Below are 18214 nucleotides of genomic sequence, written 5' to 3' on the forward strand. Positions count from 1 at the left end.
CTCTTCCACCACTTTCCTATCTATGACCTCCTCTCCTCTACCTGACCTTCCTGATGGGTCAGGAGGTGGGCTTGCTCTCATACCTTGCAACCCAGAGAAGTCCGAGAGACTTATACTATTTGATGGGTCAGAGCTCTTCATTTCCATTTCTGCTCGGAGTGAGGCAATCTCCATTTCATATTCCCCCCGAATGCGTTCCATGTCATCAAGTTCATTCTGCATTCGGTAGAGATCTTCCTGCAGGGATGCTATGTCGCTCTCATGTTCAGCTGCAGAATCTGCCGAGGCTTGCCGCAGATTCTGGATCTCAGCCTGGGCCAAATGTAACTCTCGTTCTATTTCCTTAAGTTCATTTTCTTTCTCATGTTCCAACAGGGATATTTCCTCCCGTAGATGCTGCAGCTCACCTGAAAAGCCAAAGGTTGACATGGTCAAGAGGATAAGTGAACTAACCTTTCATGGATTTTTTTTTTTTTTGAGACAAGGTCTCACTATGTTGTTCAGGTTGGCCTTGGGCTCACTATGTGGCCCAGGCTGGCCTCAAATTCATGGTAATCCTCCTGCTTCAGCCTCCCAAGTGCTGGGATTACAGGCATGTGCCACCAGGCCTGGCAAATCTATCAATCTATCATGTCTTATGCACACAGTTAAAGGCAGAGATTTTCTTGTCTGGAAACTCCTGACAACCTAGACCCTACCCCATCAGAGAAGCAGAGTGCCGTATGGCATGAAAAGAAGAGGGCCAGGGATGTAGCTCAGTGGCACCTGCCTGACAAGGGAAAGGTCCTGAGTTTGATCGCCAGTACTGGGAAAAAAAAAAAAAAAGAATACCTAAGAAGTGAACAGAGGGACTACACAGTAAGGCACAGTAGAAAGGCAGATTTTGAGGTCTCGTACAGAGAGCAACAACTTGGGCTACTGTAAATAAAAAATATTAAGTGCTTCTAAGGACTCAACTGACAGTTAAACACCAAACACTAGCTGACAGTATTCTACAGATACTCTGAGCTTTTCTAAAAATTCCTTAGCTAAAAATCTCTCACACCATATTTTCACCTATTCAACCTGGGAGTTTAGAAATTACACTGCCTCAGAGCCCCCATCATGAACCACTTGTAGTAAGTACCGACCCCAAAACAATGTGCATTTAGAGTTTCCAGCTGAAATTCAAAGAAGTTCTTCACATGATAACCAAAAATGGAAAAATAATCTAAATATTGACTAATCAGGGATTATTTAAATTGATGATGGTTAATAGAATATCATAGAGCCATTTAAAAGAAAGTAGCAGATCTATAGTGAAAATATAAAAAAGTTTTATGTTAACTAGAAGGTAAAACATATGGAAAATCTAATGTTGCAAAAAATGTTATGTACAGTAGATAACACACAAATGTACAAAGACATTCTGGAAATATCTATGCCTCAAACCATCAAGGATAGTTGCTTCAGAGAGGGATAACAGGTAGCACAGTATTTTACTTTCATATATATATTTGTGCTGTTTGATAATCACAAGTCTTTATGTTATTATACATATATATTAGCTTATAAAGAAATATATCAGAGCTTTGTATCTGTGGATTATCTCAGCTCATACAGGTACCCATCTAGGATCAGGAGAATCAGAAAGTGGAGAGAGAATAAAAGCCACTGACACAGAGCCAGGTGTGGTGGCGTGTGCCTGTGATCCCAGCACTCAGGAGGTTGAGGCAGGAGGATTGCTGTGAATTCAAGACCAGTCTGGGCTACATAATGAGTTCAAGGCCAGCCTGGACTACATAGTGAGACCCTATTTCAAAAAAACCAATGAAATAAAACAACAACAATAACAACAAAAGCCACTGATACCAATAAAAACTCAAGATCTGGGGGCCAGGATTAGGGAATTAACACAGATTGGACTGAGAGGGTCCGGTCTTTCCCACAAACTCCTTGCAAAGCATTCTCCCCATGCCTCATTTTGCTCACCACTCAGATTTCAACTTTTCCTAGCCTCAACCCTCATCTCCTCAAAAAGCTAACAGGAAAGAAAGAAAAAAAAAGCTAACAGAAGTCCTCTATTAAATGCCTTCACATAACACCTTGTACTCTGCAGTGGGGTGTCTCTGTGTGTGTTTGTGTGCGTGTGTGTGTCTATCCGTGTGTATAGTTAGTCTCCTCCTCACTTGGTTATGAGCTGTAATAAAGCAGTAACATGTCTCTTTTTCTAGTTTAGTTGTGTTTTTTTAAGGCAGGGTCTCCCTTTGTAAGTTTCAGGCTGGCCCTGAACTTACTATGTATCCCAGGCTGGCTTCGAACTCACAGCGATCCTCCTGTCTCAGCCTCCCAAGTGCTGGGATTACAGGTGTGTGCCACCACACCCAGAAGGAACATGTCTGTTTTGCTGACCATTCCAGGTCCAGGAATGGCAGAATGCAACTCAATATACACTTGGTGTATTTATGCATAAATGAGGTAGGGGTTGATCAATTCAACAAACTTGTACTGAGTTTTTCCTGTGTATTTCACAAAAATCGAAAGAGAACTTAGACATTTTATAAGGCAAATTTAGGGTGTGGTAGTGCATGCCTGTAGTCCCAGCATGAACTCTAGACTGGGGGGGGGGGGATTGCTTGATCCCAGGAGTTTGAGACCAGCGAGGGGGGAGAGAGAGGGAGGGAGGGAGAGGGGGAGAGAGAGAGGGAGAGAGACTGACTTGGCCAGACTGCAGATATAAACTCTGCAGAGAGAGGCTGCCTCAAGGGACAGACTCTGGTCCTACACTTGAGTGCAAATGTGTAGCACCAGCCACATCTCTTCCTCCAATCCTTCCTTTTCTAGAAGGTTCCTAGCAGCAAATGTTGACCGATCATCAACCGTACCAAGCCTCAGGAAGTCCACATAGGTTCTCTGACTTTTTAATTTGAAAGGAAGTCATCCCCTTACTGTACTGGCTTGCTCTATTCCCATTACTAAACAGCACAGTGAGGGCCGCGTTGACACTGGTCATGAGGATAAACCTCCCCTAGAGCCTGAGGTGGGCTTTCTGTAGGGAAGTCTAACAGGCCCTTGGCCTCAGGGTACAAGTCTCTGGAGTCTGGGGCCTCCGAAGACCCCCTGGGGGAGGGGCAGGGGCGGGGCCTATCCAGAAGTTGAACAGGAGGAAGTGGCCAGGAATTGGAAAGGCTGGAACTGCGCCTGTTGACCTTGGGGCTGAGACCTTTGGGGTAAGGCCAAGAGCCTAGGAGTCGTCTACCGGACAGAAAAGTCGATTCTCACTCACAGGTTATGGCCTCCATCTCGCTGGCCCCCAACTAGCGTTCTCCCTGGGGGGGCCTCCCGCCTCCCGGCAGGTCCTGGGCCCCGAGGGGCTGTGGCGGCCGGAATGCCCTCTGACCACCGACCGCCAGCTGCCTCTGCGGCCGCGCGCGCCCCCTCTTGGTGGAATCAGGAAATGTGCCTGCGCGAGGACTGGCTCAGGTTCCTCCGGTGGGGCGGGGCCTGGGGCGGCCCCCTCACCGGGAGTCCAGGCCTAGAGGAGACAGAAGTCATCCTGGAAACCCTAGAAATAACCCTGGAAGACAAAGGATGGAAGCGCTCTGGAGCTTTTCTTTCCCAGATAGTTCAGATTGCCTGTCTTGCCCGCCTATTGGAAAGGAAGAATGTTCCTTCTCCAGGCACGCATCTGCTCATGATCTCCAGTTTCCTACTTTTAAAAAGAAAAGCCCTCACTTAAGAGTATTGCCTCAATGTGCATCCACTTAGCTATAAACGTCTCTAATTTCTCATTTTTTATGGCTGAGCAGTACTCCATTTTATTAAAAAAACCCCACATTTTCTTTATCCAGTCTCCAGTTGATGGGCATTTGGGCTGTTTCCAAGTTTTAGCTATCATAAACTGTGATGCTATGAACATGGGCGCACATATATCACTGTGGTATGATTCTTTTAATTCTTTGGGGAAGATACCCAGCAGTGGAATAGCGGGGTCAAATGGGACTTCCAGTCCTAGTTCTTTGAGGTGTCTCCATACTGATTTCCACAGTGGTTGCACCAGTCTACACTCCCACCAGCAGTGGAGCAGGGTTCCTCTTTCCCCACAGCCCCGCCAGCATTTGTTATTGGTTGATTTCATGATAGCAGCCATTCTTTCTGGAGTGAAGTGGAATCTCAGCGTTGTTTTCATTTGGATCTCTCAAATGACCAGTGATGTTGAACGTTTTTTCATGTATTTATTTGCTATTTCTACTTCTTTGTCTGAGAAATGTCTGTTCATTTCAGATGCCCATTTTTGGATTGGGTCTTTAAATTTGGGGGTCTGATCTTTTTAAGTTCTTTATAGATTCAGATAGTAGACCTTTGTCTGAGGAAGAGCAGGTGAAGACTTTTTCCCACATTGTGGGTTGTCTCTTCACACTGCTGGTGGTTTCTCTTGCTGTGCAGAAGCCTTTTAACATGTATAAATACCGAATAGTTTCTCTGGTGTGAGAAACTGAAAGTGTAAATAAGGACTAAATGTATAATAGGCAATGTGAAATAGGAAGAAATGGGACAAAGGGGAAGGAAGTGGGAGGGCTAGGGGAAAAGACAGAAGGGAATGGGATTAATATGCGAAAATGGAAAAATAGGAACAAAATCTTTGTAAATAGGGAGGAATGGAGGGGTTGAAGGGAGGGCTGGGCAAGGGTGAAAAATAAGAACCAAGAGAGATTATGTAAAGGTGCAAATTTCCAATGATGAATGTCATTATATTGTATACCTAAAATATACCAATGATTAGAATGAATAATCGATAATGCAAAATAGGAAGAAAATGCCCAAAGGGGTAGGGGTAGTGAGAGGGGCAGGGGAAAGGAAAGAAAGGAAAGGAAAAATGATGAGAAATGGAAAAAATGGAAATAAAGTCTTTGTAAATAGGGAAGGGTGGAGGGCGTGAAGGGAGGGGTAGGAATGGGGAAAAAATAAGAACCAAGATGCATTATGTAAAGGTACAATTCCCAATGAGAAATGTAATTGTGTTGTATACCTACAATGTACCAATAAAGGAATTTAATAAAGTGCAAAAAAAAAAGAAAAGAAAAGCCCTCCCTTGACCTTATTTTTCTTTCCCTCCTTCTCTTAAAAATGACTATTAGAGTGGGCTGGGGATTTAGCTCAGTGGTGCCGCCTTTCTCACAAGGGGAAGGTCCTGAGTTCGATCCCCGGTACCAAAAAAAAAAAAGACTATTAAGAGTGATCTGTACTCACCTTTTCCATTTGACCTCCCATTTCCTCTTCAATCCCAATCCACTAGAGCTCAATTGGCTCGAAGATGTCTCAGGGTGTGCCATCTTGACAACTCCAATGGCCATCTCACTTGCCTTAGCAACTTTTGACACAATGGATCATTATCTCCTTGAAGCACTTTCTGCTCTTGGCTTTCAGAGTATGACGTACCTCTGGAGTTTCTCCTACTGCAGTTCTTTTTGTTCATTTCTCCTTCTATAGTGGACCTCTGAATACTAGAGTGTTTCTGGGATTGAACCCTTATTTTCTCCTCCATATGCTAACACCATGGTATCCCATGGATTCTAATGCCAGGAAAATGCTAGTAACTACCAAATCTCTATTTCCAGCTCTAATTTCTCCACTGGTTCTGGATTCATATCTCCGCCTGCCTCCTTAACATAGTCACTTAGGTGTCTAACTCATCAGGTGGAAAACATTTTAAATCTTAAATGGCTCCCTTAGTCCTCAAACTTGTTCCTTGCTAGATCTTTCCCATCCCATTGAGCAGTGCCATCATTCATCCAGCTTCTCCAGCCTAAGTCCTCCTTCGTGTCTCTGAAAGATGTATTCCTCATCAAGTTCATCGGCAGGTCTTGAGGGTTCCACTTTCAACATTTATTCTGAATCATCTCCATTTCTTTTTTTTTATCATCTCCATTTCTACTGCCCTAATGCAGGCAAACATTATCTCTCTTTGGACTGGACTATTGGAAAAACTTCCTGAGAGGACTCACTGTTTCAACTCCCTTTCTTCCAACCATTTTTGTTTGTTTTTTCGTTTGTTGAGACAGGGTCTCCCTATGTAGTTCAGGGTGGCTTTGAATTCATTATGTAACCCAGGCTGGCCTTGAACTCACAGGGATCCTCCTGACTCAGTCTCCTGAGTGATGGGATTACAGGCATGTGCCACCACGCCTGGCTCCAACCAATTTTCACATAATGGCCAAAATGCTCTTTTAAAAATGCAAAGCAGGGCTGGGGATTTAGCTCAGTGGTGTCACTGCCTGCCTTGCAAGCATGCCCAAGATCCCAAGTTTGATCCCTGGTACCAAACAAACAAACAACAACAAAAATGCAAAGCAGATTAGATCATTCCACCACTCGCTAAGATCCTCCTATGGTTTAAATGAAAGCTAGACCTCTTAGCTGGCCTACAAGACTCTCTGTAATTGGCTTCTACCTGCTTCTTGGAACTTTGTCTTACTAGGGTCCTCCATAGCCACTAGGGCCTTTATTCTGTCCCTCAACATATGAAGCTCATTATTACCTCTGGGCCTTTTCAGTAGCTGTTCCTTCTGCCTGGTGTGCTCTTCCCTCAGATCGTAAATGGCTGAATCCTTCCCATTATTCAGCTCAAATGTCCTCTTTTCAAAGAGGACTTTTCAAATTATGCTGTCTAAAATAAACTCCCATCTCATCTCCTCACTAAAACTCATTCTGTTATATTGTGTTCAGAGCATTTGTTGGCTCCTGAACTTAGGCTGCTTGTTTATTTTCTGACTTTCTCTATGAGAATCTACTCCTCATTAGGGATCTGGTCTGCCTTGTTCATAGCTGGCCCTTCAAATATAAAGGCTCTCAATTAACATTTCATAGACAAATTAATTAGCCCTATTTTATAGGCAAGAAACCTAGTCTCAGAGGGATAAAAGTGACTTGCCCAACACAGGTGAAAGTGGGCGTAACATACGTTTTTCTTTTCTTTTTTTTGGTACCAGGGATTGAACTCGGGTCCTTGTGCTTTCAAAACAGGTGCTGGAACCACTGAGCTAAATCCCCAGCCCATAGGATCACAACATTTTAAGTGACAAGGCTGGGGCCAAGAATCTAGGTGATCTAGAGGGGCTTTGTGGTACCTGCCTGTAATCCTAGTACTCTGGAGGCTGAGGCAGGAGGATCACAAGTTGGAATACAGCCTGGGCAATGTGGTGAGACCCTGTCTTAAAAAATAAAAAACGAGCTGGGGATGTAGCTCAGTGTGAAGACCCTGGGTTTAGTTCCCAGCACTGAAAAAAAATCTAGGTGATTGGAGACCAACACCCACATCTTCCCTGTGTGACATTCTCCTCCTCTTCACCTTATTTCCTGCATTTCCCTTTGCTTAAATTTTCTGTCCCCTTCTCTTTCCCTCCCCTTCTTATACTTTGCTTGCTTCTCTCCAGGCCTGCTCCCAGGCCTACCTTTTTTCTCCATTTATACTCTTCATTTGGCTTGATCTCAGCTCTCCCTAGAGAGTCCCTGTTGTTTTCTAGGGCAGCTCCCCAAAACCTTCTGGAAGCCCACAGAACTAACAAAAGCTGATTCTCTAGTGATGTGACAGAATGTGGGATGCCTACCTTGCTGCATTCCAGAGACAAAGGGATGTGGATGGTGGAAGAGAGGAATTTGGGGGCCATGAGCGCAGGTCTTGGGGATTCAGAGAAGCATTCTTATCTGTTTCCCTCCAAGATGGGTCGAATACCCCCAGTCACTTCACACTGGCTCCCTCCTCTTTCCCATGGTGCCAATGGAGTGACCCAAAAAAGGAATCTGCCTTGGAATTCAACCTTGATCATCCACCCCTGGCACTGATCAGGAGAAAGGACAGGGGAGAGGAGAGAGAGAGAAAAGGGGAAGAGAGAACTTGTGAGATAGGAGGGGAAACAGAGAAGGGAGGACAGAAGAGCCAGGGAGTGATACAAGGAATGGCAATTAGGGAAAGAGGAGAATGAGGGAAGAAGGAAAATAAAACGGTGAGAATAGTAGAGGAAAATGAGATGAAAGTACTGAATAGGTTATGCTTGTCTGCTGTATTTCAATAAACCCTCAGGAGAAAGGGGCTTGGTTGGCTGCTTCCCCTTTATCCGAATCAGGCGATTACCTTGGAGTCCCTGGATCTGCTTGGTGAACACCTCTGCCTGCTGGGCACTGGCCAGCCGTTCATCTTCCAAGAGCCCTGCAGTAAGAGGGGGTGTCAGTGTGACTCCGAGGAAGCGCAGCATCTTTGCCCCCCACCCCACCCCCATCACAAGTGCTCACCCTGCAGTTCCAGGGAGTCATCTTCATGCTGCCCAGCCAGTTCACGGGTCTCCTCCAGCTCTGCCACCAGCTGGAGCACCTGAGCCCTGAGCTCCTCCAGCTCCGTCTCCGTGAGGCTCAGGCCCCGGTGCTTGCCAACAGACAAGGAGCTCACACTGCCACTTTTCTGCACTTGTTCTTCTTCTTCTTCTTCTTCTTCTTCTTCTTCTTCTTCTTCTTCTACCTCTTCTTCTTCTTCTTCTTCCTCTTCCTCCTCTTCCTCCTCATAGAGAGCTGGGAGTAACACCTCCCCTAGGAAGACACCCATCCCACCAAGGAGTCAGTACCCACTTCCTGTCCGTAGTCCTTCCACAGCCCCCCACCCCAACTCACTATCCTTGGACCAAGATGGAGGAAGAGTGCCACTTCCACCCAGGAGGTTCTGGGCAGGACCTGATGAGGCTGCAGATGTGAGGGTCAAGTTTGGAGGCATCCCCTCCCCTCCCCTCCCAAGCCCTTCTTGGCCAATATCACACTTGCTGGCCCCTTTCTACCACCCTTGCCCCCTTTCTACCAGCAAATGGAGCAGCTTGGTGCTGGCTCAGCTGTGAAAAGCCTGCAGAAGGATACCTGGCTTTTCTAGTCTGGTGTCTGGATAGTAGGACAAGTAGGCAAGAAAGGGTTTAGACACTGTGTGGTGACTTTAGGTCAAATGGGCCAAGAGTTTCTTTTGGGGGCTTGTAGGTTAGAAAATCATCCAGGTGTGTTGTGAAACATTAGCCTTTCCATAATTAGAAAGTATTGACTGTCTGTAGGTAGTAGAAAAAAACATCTGGGTAAAATGATCCTAAATATTTTAGTGGACAAACACTGGGGTCCTTTCAAATGTATGCTATCAAATATGTTTTTCTAAAAAAAATTTTTTTTTTTTTTGAGGCAAGGTTTCACTTTGTAATTCAGGCTGGCCTTGAACTATGTAGCCCAGGCTGCCCTTGAATTCGTGGCAATCCTCCTGCCTCAGCCTCTTGAGTGCTGGGATTACAGGCATGCATCACCACACCAGGCTGTTTTTAAAATTTTCTAACAAGTCCATCTGGCTTTCCTCAGCTGGTGTCCTGCTCTTTTCCCCTGCTGACCCAGGGTGGTTTTCAGGGGAAGTTTTAGGTTAAACTTGTGTGTAAAAGACAGCTTGCCATATTAATGGTTTTAAAAAGTGGGGTTTGGTGCTGGTCCCCAGCCTCCAGTTGGTGAGCATTCTCCCCTTCCCCCCTTACTGCATTGCAGTTGCTGTAGATAGCAAAATCTTGCCTGGACAGCAACTGTCTGCTTTGTTTAGAAATTCTGAATCTTTGCTTTCACTTTCCCCAATACCTGCAGCCTAAGGTGCATCTGGGACCCCTTGTGTCATCTGACCCCTCTTATAGGGAGCAAGCTTGCTCACACTGATTGGTCAGAGGGGCCTGGGGACACTTCACAGGAAGTCCTGTGAAATGTGTTGGCAGCAGCTGCCTACTCACAAGGGTTGTGGGGAGGCACATGTGTGAGGAGGTTGACTTCACCTGCCTCCCTCCTAGGCTCTGTCTTTCAGGCAGTGAGAAATGCTAGAAAACCAAAGCTACAAAGCTTCTATTAGAAGTTAATGGTGGTGGCTCCAGAAAGACAATTGCAATGCTTGTGTCCTTCGTTTTTAAAATAAGAGACAGCTTGGGATCTGGGTCGGCAGGCAATGAGAACAAACCCCCTGCTGAAAGGCTGCTTCAAAGCTCTGTCCAACAAGGCCTCTTTCTCCGTCTGGCAGCTCCCACAGGACACACAACCTGGTTAGCTGGGTGAAGAGGGCCCCAAAGGGTGGCACCCTGAACTTCCATCAAAGCCTTAGCCCAGGGAGGCCTGGGGCTCAGATGCTAAGGTGGAAGGGCCTGAGGTGAATTAAGGGAAGGCTGTGTTCTGGCTCAGAGCTCTGGGGTCAGAGGGAGGAAGGAGGGAAGGGAATTGGGGGAGGAGAAAGGGAAGACAGAAAACCTTTGGGGAAAACTCACCCTCCATAGCTTGCATCCCACGCCGTTCTAGGGAACCCCAGCGTTGGCCTTTCTTCCTCTCACAACCCTCAGACACCTCATAGGAGCCTACAGTGGTTACTGTGGGTCCTGTGGGCAGGAAGAGGAGGCATTGTGGGATGCCAGGGAGCTGAGGGCCGGGGTGTAGGGGGAGAGAAGAGGACACGTCTTGTAGCTCGGAGACCCCTGGGACCCCTGAGACTTGTAATCCCAGACAGAGGACGTGCCTGACTCAGTGTGCCCTGCTCTGCGACTCCCCGCCCTCAGCCACCTCTCAGGCTCTGCCTGCCATGACGACCCCAGCTCGAGCTGGCCAGCCTCTTCAGCACCCCCGTTCCAGCCTCCTCTCCCTAGCACGGGCAGAAAGAGGGTGTGTGTCTGTTTAGCCTGGGGAACAGGAAGGAGAGGAGCTAGGATGGGAGAGAGGGGCCAGGAGCCAGGAAAGAAGGGCTGAAAGGGGGCCTTGGTGCACACAAGGGGAGGCTGTGAAGGGGGGCGTGCGGGAAGGGGCTCCGGGCCGGCCGCTCCCCTCCCTCCCCTCCCTGGACCCCGCCCCGCTCAGGAGCCTCGGGACCGAAGGGTGCAGGCTCTGGAACCCCACGGGCTGGAGAGGTGAGGTGGGGCGCTCGCGGGGAGGGGGAAAAGCCCCAGGCCGAAAGATGGGGAGTGGGCCAGTGGAGGCCAGGATGGAGGGAGCCAACGCGGGGCACAGGGCCCCGGAGCTGTGAGGCAGCGAGCGCCAGGGGGTCTGGAGGGAGGAGATTCGTGCAGAGCCGAGGCTGTAAGAGGTGAGGGAGAGGTGGCTCTGACCTGGGCCTGCGCAGCTCCAGCCGGCGGCTCCCGCGCCGGCCCCGGCGCCCGCCTCCATGGCCGCTCCCGCCGCCGCCGCCTCCCGGAGCCGAAGCCGCAGCCGTGGGGCCCGGACCCTGAGCCGGGTGCGCAAGGAGGAGGGAGGGAGGGCGGACCGAGGGGGCGGGGCCTGAGCCACCTGACACCGCCCCCGCCCCCGCGGCCCGGAAGCCCTCCCTGCCGCCTCTACAGCCCCGCGGGCGGGGACGGGGGACGGGGGATGAGGGGCGGACGGCGGGCGAGCACGTGCCCGCGAGGCGCCCCCAGGATCGCCTCACTGGGCGCAGGGAGCGACCCGGCTGGGGCCACAGATGTGAGGTTCTCGGAGCTTAGGTCTCCCCAAAAGGGAGCGACGGGATCCACTGGTCCTGGAGGTGGGTCCCGCCCCAGTGAGCGGCGCGTGGGAACCCTGTGCGCCGGGTGTCAGGACCCTGGCCTGTCCAGTGATCGGAGCAGAAAAGACAAGGCTGAGCTCTCTTCTCCTGACGCAGACACGCCGCTCGCCCCTCCTCCTCCCTCCACGCCGGTCTGGCGCCCCCACCTCCGCGGTCAGCCGGGACCCCAGCCTCGCGCAGTGACGTCTCCCGCCCCACGAGGCTGGAGAGTAGGGAATCCGAGGCCGAGATCGCGGGGCTCTGATCTCTCTGCTTTCCCCACACTCCCACCAAAGTTGAGCCAGTGACCCACTTAGGAGGGGTCCTCCGGTGGTCCCATGCAGGCTCAGCGCCCAGAGACCCCACCCTACCGACCTGCCAACCTGCTAGGCTGGGGGCCACGTCCCCGTGGTAGCCGGTTCAGAGTGGGCACTGCTGATGTTCGCTCGCCCAGAGGGAGACTGGAAGTGCAGGAGACTGATTTCACCTGTTCAACCCTTCATTCATTCAAGGAGTGACTGCCAGGTTCTGGACCCTGACCATGCAGTTCTCGCTTCTCTGCAGGACCCATTCAAGATGGAAGTGGATGCATTTGGGAACGCGGGCTGCCCTGCACATCTGAACATTGTTGGGAAGTTCCTAAATCTGGGTCACACACCAATCCCTTCTCTTGCGTATCCTCTGCCAAGGTCTTTGTTCGACCCTGCAGGCTCCCAGGCTCACCAGCCCTCCAGGCTCCGGCGTAGGGGACTTGGGGGAGCTTTAGGGGCTGACAAGAAGCCCAGTTGACTGTTCTTCCAACCGAGCACAGCTCTTTCCGGTTCTACCTCAGCCAGAGGCACGTGAGCAGTTGCCTTTGGCTACTACCTCTGTGCAGACAGAGACAGGATAGGGAATAAATTGTCACTTGTGACATCAACAAGTCCAAGCTCTCCTTAGGGGGAGCTCTGATCTTGAGTATTAAGACTAATATCTTCTGGCTCCTGGGGTGCAGGTCACTGGTTATCCTTGATTTGGAGAAAATTCAAGAGAGATCTGAACCATGCTATTCTTGGGAGCCAAACAGGCAACCCTGTTCAGACTAGTAGTGAGTGAGTTGAGGGTGAAGGTGAAGTTAGGGAGCAGGAGGAAAGACTTTAGCAGTATAGAGGAGGTGGGCTGTGGTTCAGGGGGGGGATCTCTGTCGGGCTAGGAGTGGTGGGTGTATCAGCCAGGTGATCAGTTTAGGAGGATGATCTGAATTAATTCTCATAATCTCTGGACTCAGGACTCACCCTCTTTCCTAATCCCATCCCAAGAGATCATCCTTTCTGAGGACTGATGCAGCCATTTATCCCCTTTTACCCTTATTTCTAAATGCCTAGATCCTTTCATTAAAAATTTAAAAATGAGTATTTGAAATATACAAAAAAAATAGCATTGAGAATAGTATAACAAATATCCATGTATGTAGGGCTAAAATCCAACTATTCATATGTTGCCACATCTGATTCTATGATTTTACATGTATATATCCACAAAGAATACACCATTTTTTTTTGCTTTAGAAATCTAAATGGTGTTGTATGGTATACTTTTGTCTGCAAACATTTTCTTCAGTTCGTTTACATTAATCCATCTTGTTTCCGATAGCTCCAGTTCATGGATACTATTTTGTTGCTGAATAGGCCACAATTTACTTATCTATTCTTCTGCCAGTGGGCATTTAGGCTCTTTCCACTTTTCCATATTAAAAATAATGCTGCAATGGGTAGTTTCGTGAATGGCTCCTTTGTGAGTGTTTCTCTGGGGCAGATATGAAGAAGTGGAATTTCTTGAACTCTGCTAGTTGTGGCCATGTTGTTCTATAAAGTAGTCAGACCAATTTAAACACCAGTAATCACAGCTTTATTTATTTATCTTGTTTATACTCTGGTCCTCCACTGACTTGGACATTACATATTCTATTTGTATTGTTTCGGTGATTATCTTTTTATATATTTTCTAAACATTCTTCCTTAAGTCTACAGTGACTGTACATTTTCTGAATAATAGAAGGAACTTCAAACATGTTAATTTTGGGACTACAGAAATGGTGGTGTTTAAAGTCTGTTTTATCCAACCTCTGTGTGTTTATTTTCAGGGGCACTTGATAAGGGTATAGCTACATTTGTGCAGTCTTTTATGGTACCAGAAGTTCTCTTGTAGATTCTCTCTATTATGTTTTACTTCTTTAGAAATAGGGTCTTGCTATGTGGTTCAGGCTGGCCTTGAAGTCACTATGTAGTCCAGGCAGGCCTTGTACTTACTGTGATCCTCCTGTCTTAACCTCCAAATGCTGGAAGTACAAGTGTGTGCCACTAGGCCCAGCTATATTCTCTTTATTTTTAATGTTATTTCTAACACGTCCTGTGACTCTAAGGTGCATTATATTTTCTGATTTAATCCTCTCAGCAACTCTGAGAAATGAGTATTATTGTTCCCTTTTACCAAGGGGAAAACTGAATCTCAGAATTATAAACTTTAATCCTTCCTAGCTTTTGGACCTTGAGTCCAGTGCATTTCATAGCATAGGCTTTACATGGAGAGCTTGCCTGTTTTTGACCTCCAGCTCAGTTCAGCCTCCGACTTGTTCCCGTCACTGGCTCTTCACCTGAGGCCCTCTGAGGGGCTGTCTTTGTGGGTAATGAAAGGCAGCCCTTAGACTAACCTCCTCAGGCTCAGCCAGATACTGTGCACTCTCCTGCCCAGTTTGGCCTCTATGGAAATGATGGGGGTATGACAGGTCATGTGGCTAACGGGGAGACCGTCTGGAAAGAAGCTTGTCTTCAGGATCCTTTAATTACACACGGTGAGGCCATTTCTTCACCTAGCCTAGAAAAGACAGAGTGTATGTGGCAGCCAGCCAAGGAAGAACAGAAGAAACAAAAAGTAAAACAGGGCTCGTCCAGGATTTGAACCTGGGACCTCTCGCACCCTAAGCAAGAATCATACCCCTGGACCAATGAGCCACTGGCAGTTCAATCTGGCCAGATGTGTCATCTCTGCCACATCATCATCATTAGTAGCAGCAGCAGCCATAGGAGTTTGTGGTTCCTAGGATCTGCCTCTTTCCCTTCTAGGCTGGCTCCCAGGCCAGGCCGGCAGCGGTCTAGCAGGCCTTGCTCCTGGGCTCTCTCCTGTTCCTGCTGAGCCTTGGCCAGAGCCACACAGATACTCCTGTGACCCAGGGCTCCAAACAGGGCCCATTCTTCTAAGCATGGTTGAGGGGAAAAGGTAGGAAGGAGACAGGCCCTGGCAACCACCACTTTCCTGGGCAACCCCAGGGCTGTGTGAGGCAGTCTGGAGTTGTATCAAGTTAAGAACTATCCTTCTTCCTTTACTCACGATCAGATGAGCAGAAAAAGTTCCCCAAACCATTAGATTCCTAGGAGAGGGCCCAGAAAACTGTCCCAGCTCACCCTCAACAAGGTGAAATTTGCTAAATCACTCAGTTTCTGCATCTGCCAAGTGGGGAAGACATCACCTGCCCTGTCTGCCTTACAGTTGAGAGGTGAGAGGCTGTTTGTGAAAGTACTCTGCAAACTGTAAAGTGCTGTACAAAGGAGAAGAGCTGCGACAGCAACACAAGGCAAGGAAAAGCACACAACAGGAAAGTGGCCATTTAATGCCTGCTGTGGGCCAGGCAGTGTGCTCTGTGCTTTAGAGATCTTTTAAACCATGTAACAACCTGGTGAGGTCAGTGTCACACGTGCTGTAACATAAAAAAGCTTGCCTAAATTCAGCTTACATTTCGTATTTATCTGAATGCTTACACCCGCCTAAATTCAGCTTATTCACATTTGTCTGAATCTGAAGCCAATTTTAAATGCAGCACACAGCTACCTAGACTTTCTAGAAAATCAGAGAGGGAATACATCCTGCACATATACACACTGCCCCCTTCCCAGCCTGCCCTGCTCATCCTGCCAGGGAACGATTTGCTTACTGTGTAAGGATTGCCTGGGTAAGCGTCCTTCTGGTGGAGATAGCCCACCCCAAAAGAGAGAGGGGTGAGATCACATCTCAGATACCAGGGCCTTATAGGAGAGTCCAGTGGGCTCAGCCTGGCCCTCTCTTATCTCCACAGTGCCTGTACCACACCCATCACATCAGTACTGTCTTGCTCACTTCCAGGGGGCTGGCCTCGGTATGCCGGAGCTCCATGGAGACAGAGCCCTCTCTTGGTGGTCTTTGGGTCTAACCCTGTGTCTCGCCCTTGGCAGTCTTACTGATGGTGCAAACAAATCCCAAGCACTCTGTGTGCCTGGCCTGGGTGAGCTTTAGCCAGATCAATCTCGTTTAACCCTCAGCACAACCGTTGTTGTCATGGCTTTGCAAATATCTGTGGAATAAATGGATGAGTGAGTGAAAGTCTCAGGAGTGTGCAAAAAAAGTCACAAGTGCCACAGCTATTCAGGTGACTCTTCCCACTTGGCTTGGAGTAGAAAACACAAGCTTGGAGGAATCCTCCTACCTTCCTCCATTAAGCAGGCTTTCTAGTAAGCCAGTACCTGTCTTGGATAGGTGGGGAGAATGGCCCCCCACTTCCAACAATGGATTGGCCAGCATTTCTTTGTCACTAAGTCATAAAGTTATTGTTTTCACCCAGGACCGTCTCCACCAGGCAACTGGCTCTGCTGTCTAATCATGATCAGAAAGAGACGCAACTGCCCATCTATTCTCAAACCAAAGAGACTTTTTTGGGTAGCTGTTCCCAAGATTTAAACTGACTTTTAATAAAAGCACGTTCAACATGTCATTCCATGATCTCAGCACACATTCCCTAAATTGTTCCTATTGGTGGGTGTGCCAGGGAGTGATGTTGCTCAAAGCTATGGCTCTGAGGGAGACTTTGCTGAAAATGTTTCAGAGCTGAGACTGAGGGGCCCCAGCCAGGGCTCCTCTTGGGGGGGTGCTGTTGAATTTGGGGCAAGATCATTCTTTGTGTGGCCTTATCTGCAACAGCATCCTGTCCACTAAATATCAGTAGTCCCTTCTCTGCTGTTGTGACAGCCATAAACACCCCTTGCTCACTTTGAAATGTCTCCTGGCAGTGGGGGTTTTGTTGGGTGGAGAGTGAGCTTGGTGGAAATCCACCGGTACCTGCTTTCAGTTTATTTCCAGGCTAAAATTACTGTGCCTTTGCTCCATGCAGTAAAATTCTAGGCTCCTCATCTTTTGTTTGTCTCTGTATCAAAGAACCCATGCCATAGACGGAATTTTTGTGGACCCTCACTCCTCTGAGGTATGAGAATAACTTTTTTTTTTTTGTACCAGGAATCGAGCTCAGGCCCTTGTGTTTGTGAGGCAGGTGGCAGCACCACTGAGCTAAATCCCTGGCCCGAGGATGCCTTTTAAGCAAGACAAATCCTTGAGTGATTCCTCACTTTTACAACCTTGTGCCAACCCTTCCTTTATCTCATCGCTCGTCTAGAGAGCCTTACGGGTCAGTACTCAACAGACAATATTGTCACAGCACATTTTTCACACTAACACTGGGGCTGGGGATTTAGCTCAGTGGCACCGCATCTGCCTTGCAAGCGCATGGTCCTGAGTTCAAGCCCCAGTACCACACACACAAGAAAAAAACACCAAAAAACAAAAACTAGAACTGGTTGCCTCTGAAAAGGGAAACTGAATAGTTGGAAGTGAGGTGGGAAACATTTTCCACCATATATCCTTCCTTATTTTTTGAGTTTTGACCTCTGAATCAATGTATCTCTATATTCCACTCAAAATTATAAAGAATACTAAGAGGAAGAAGCAATCATTAGGATAAGGAAAAATGCATTTCAGGCCTCCAGGTAGCCAAAATTCCCCAGGAATCAGAAGAGCTCAGCAGAGACTCATATTTGGTTCTGGCCCTAATGGTTCTGACTTCTGCACAGTTTGAATTGTGCTTGGTACTGCGCTGGGTCCCTAATGGAGGTCAGTGATAGATACAATCCTGGGAAGCTGGTTGCTGTGTTTACTCAATGCAAATGATGTCCAGAACATAGTTTACCATATCCCACCAATGTCTTCTTTAAGAAGTCCCCAGGGAGGCAGTCTTTTTTTTTTGGTACCGGGGATCGAACTCGGGTCCTTGTGCTTGCGCAGCAGGCAGCAAAACTGCTGAGCTAAATCCCCGGCCCAAGGCAGTCTTGCCAGTCATATTCCCAAGAACAGTTGGTTTGCATTGACTCTCTGCACACTTTGAATTTTGTAAACAAGTAGCTTCTAGAAAGCATGTGACCATAAGTAGCAAGTTCACAGGGTGATCATATTTCACTCTAACTCCTTGGTGGTGTTTCCTCTCTTCTGCTCCTAATTAGATTCATGGTTTCTTGTATATAGTCTTCTTCCATATAGTTCTATAAACTTCCCTTATCTATTTCTGGATAAGGGGAGGGTATAAATAAACTACTAATGAGAATAGAGAGAGGGAAAAAACCAAACAAATCCTGAAGCTATTCAGAAAATATTCACTTTTTCTAGGACTTTCCTTTTTTTTTTTTTTTGTCAATTAGAATGACTGGAAAAATGAAAAATGAATTTCCTCTTGGCTATTTTCCATTCCATTCTGGGCATTTAGAAATTTAAATCTAAATCAGGGATTGTCAAACCCTCCCTGAGGGGAGGGATTGGGGGAGTTCATCTCCTCAGGACAGTTTTGGTTATCATAAC

The 18214-nt window shown here is 47.8% G+C and overlaps 1 protein-coding gene across 11 annotated transcripts in view; it reads right to left on the reverse strand.

Moving 5' to 3' along the window:
- The window catches only part of Ccdc136 (coiled-coil domain containing 136), a 31222-nt gene extending 19963 nt beyond the window's left edge, over positions 1-11259 (reverse strand). For 6 of the 11 annotated variants that reach the window (XM_087204560.1, XM_013076507.3, XM_021237558.2 and 3 more), the window contains exons 1-5: positions 11115-11259; positions 10287-10394; positions 8269-8559; positions 8111-8185; positions 84-407 (exon numbers count right to left, since the gene is read on the reverse strand). In XM_087204560.1, the coding sequence (XP_087060686.1) occupies positions 84-407; positions 8111-8185; positions 8269-8559; positions 10287-10394; positions 11115-11172 (856 nt within the window). In that variant the 5' untranslated portion in view covers positions 11173-11259. Of the gene's footprint in view, positions 1-83; positions 408-3265; positions 3424-8110; positions 8186-8268; positions 8560-10286; positions 10395-11114 lie in introns of those variants that run through there. The other 5 variants (XM_087204562.1, XM_087204561.1, XM_013076508.3 and 2 more) reach the window with 4 other exon arrangements.
- Positions 11260-18214: the final 6955 nt, after the last annotated feature.

Source organism: Heterocephalus glaber, unplaced genomic scaffold (genome assembly GCF_053883595.1).
Source record: "Heterocephalus glaber isolate CG9 unplaced genomic scaffold, H.glaber_assembly_v1.0 deba00000546, whole genome shotgun sequence".
In the NCBI taxonomy this organism is placed as follows: domain Eukaryota; kingdom Metazoa; phylum Chordata; class Mammalia; order Rodentia; family Bathyergidae; genus Heterocephalus; species Heterocephalus glaber.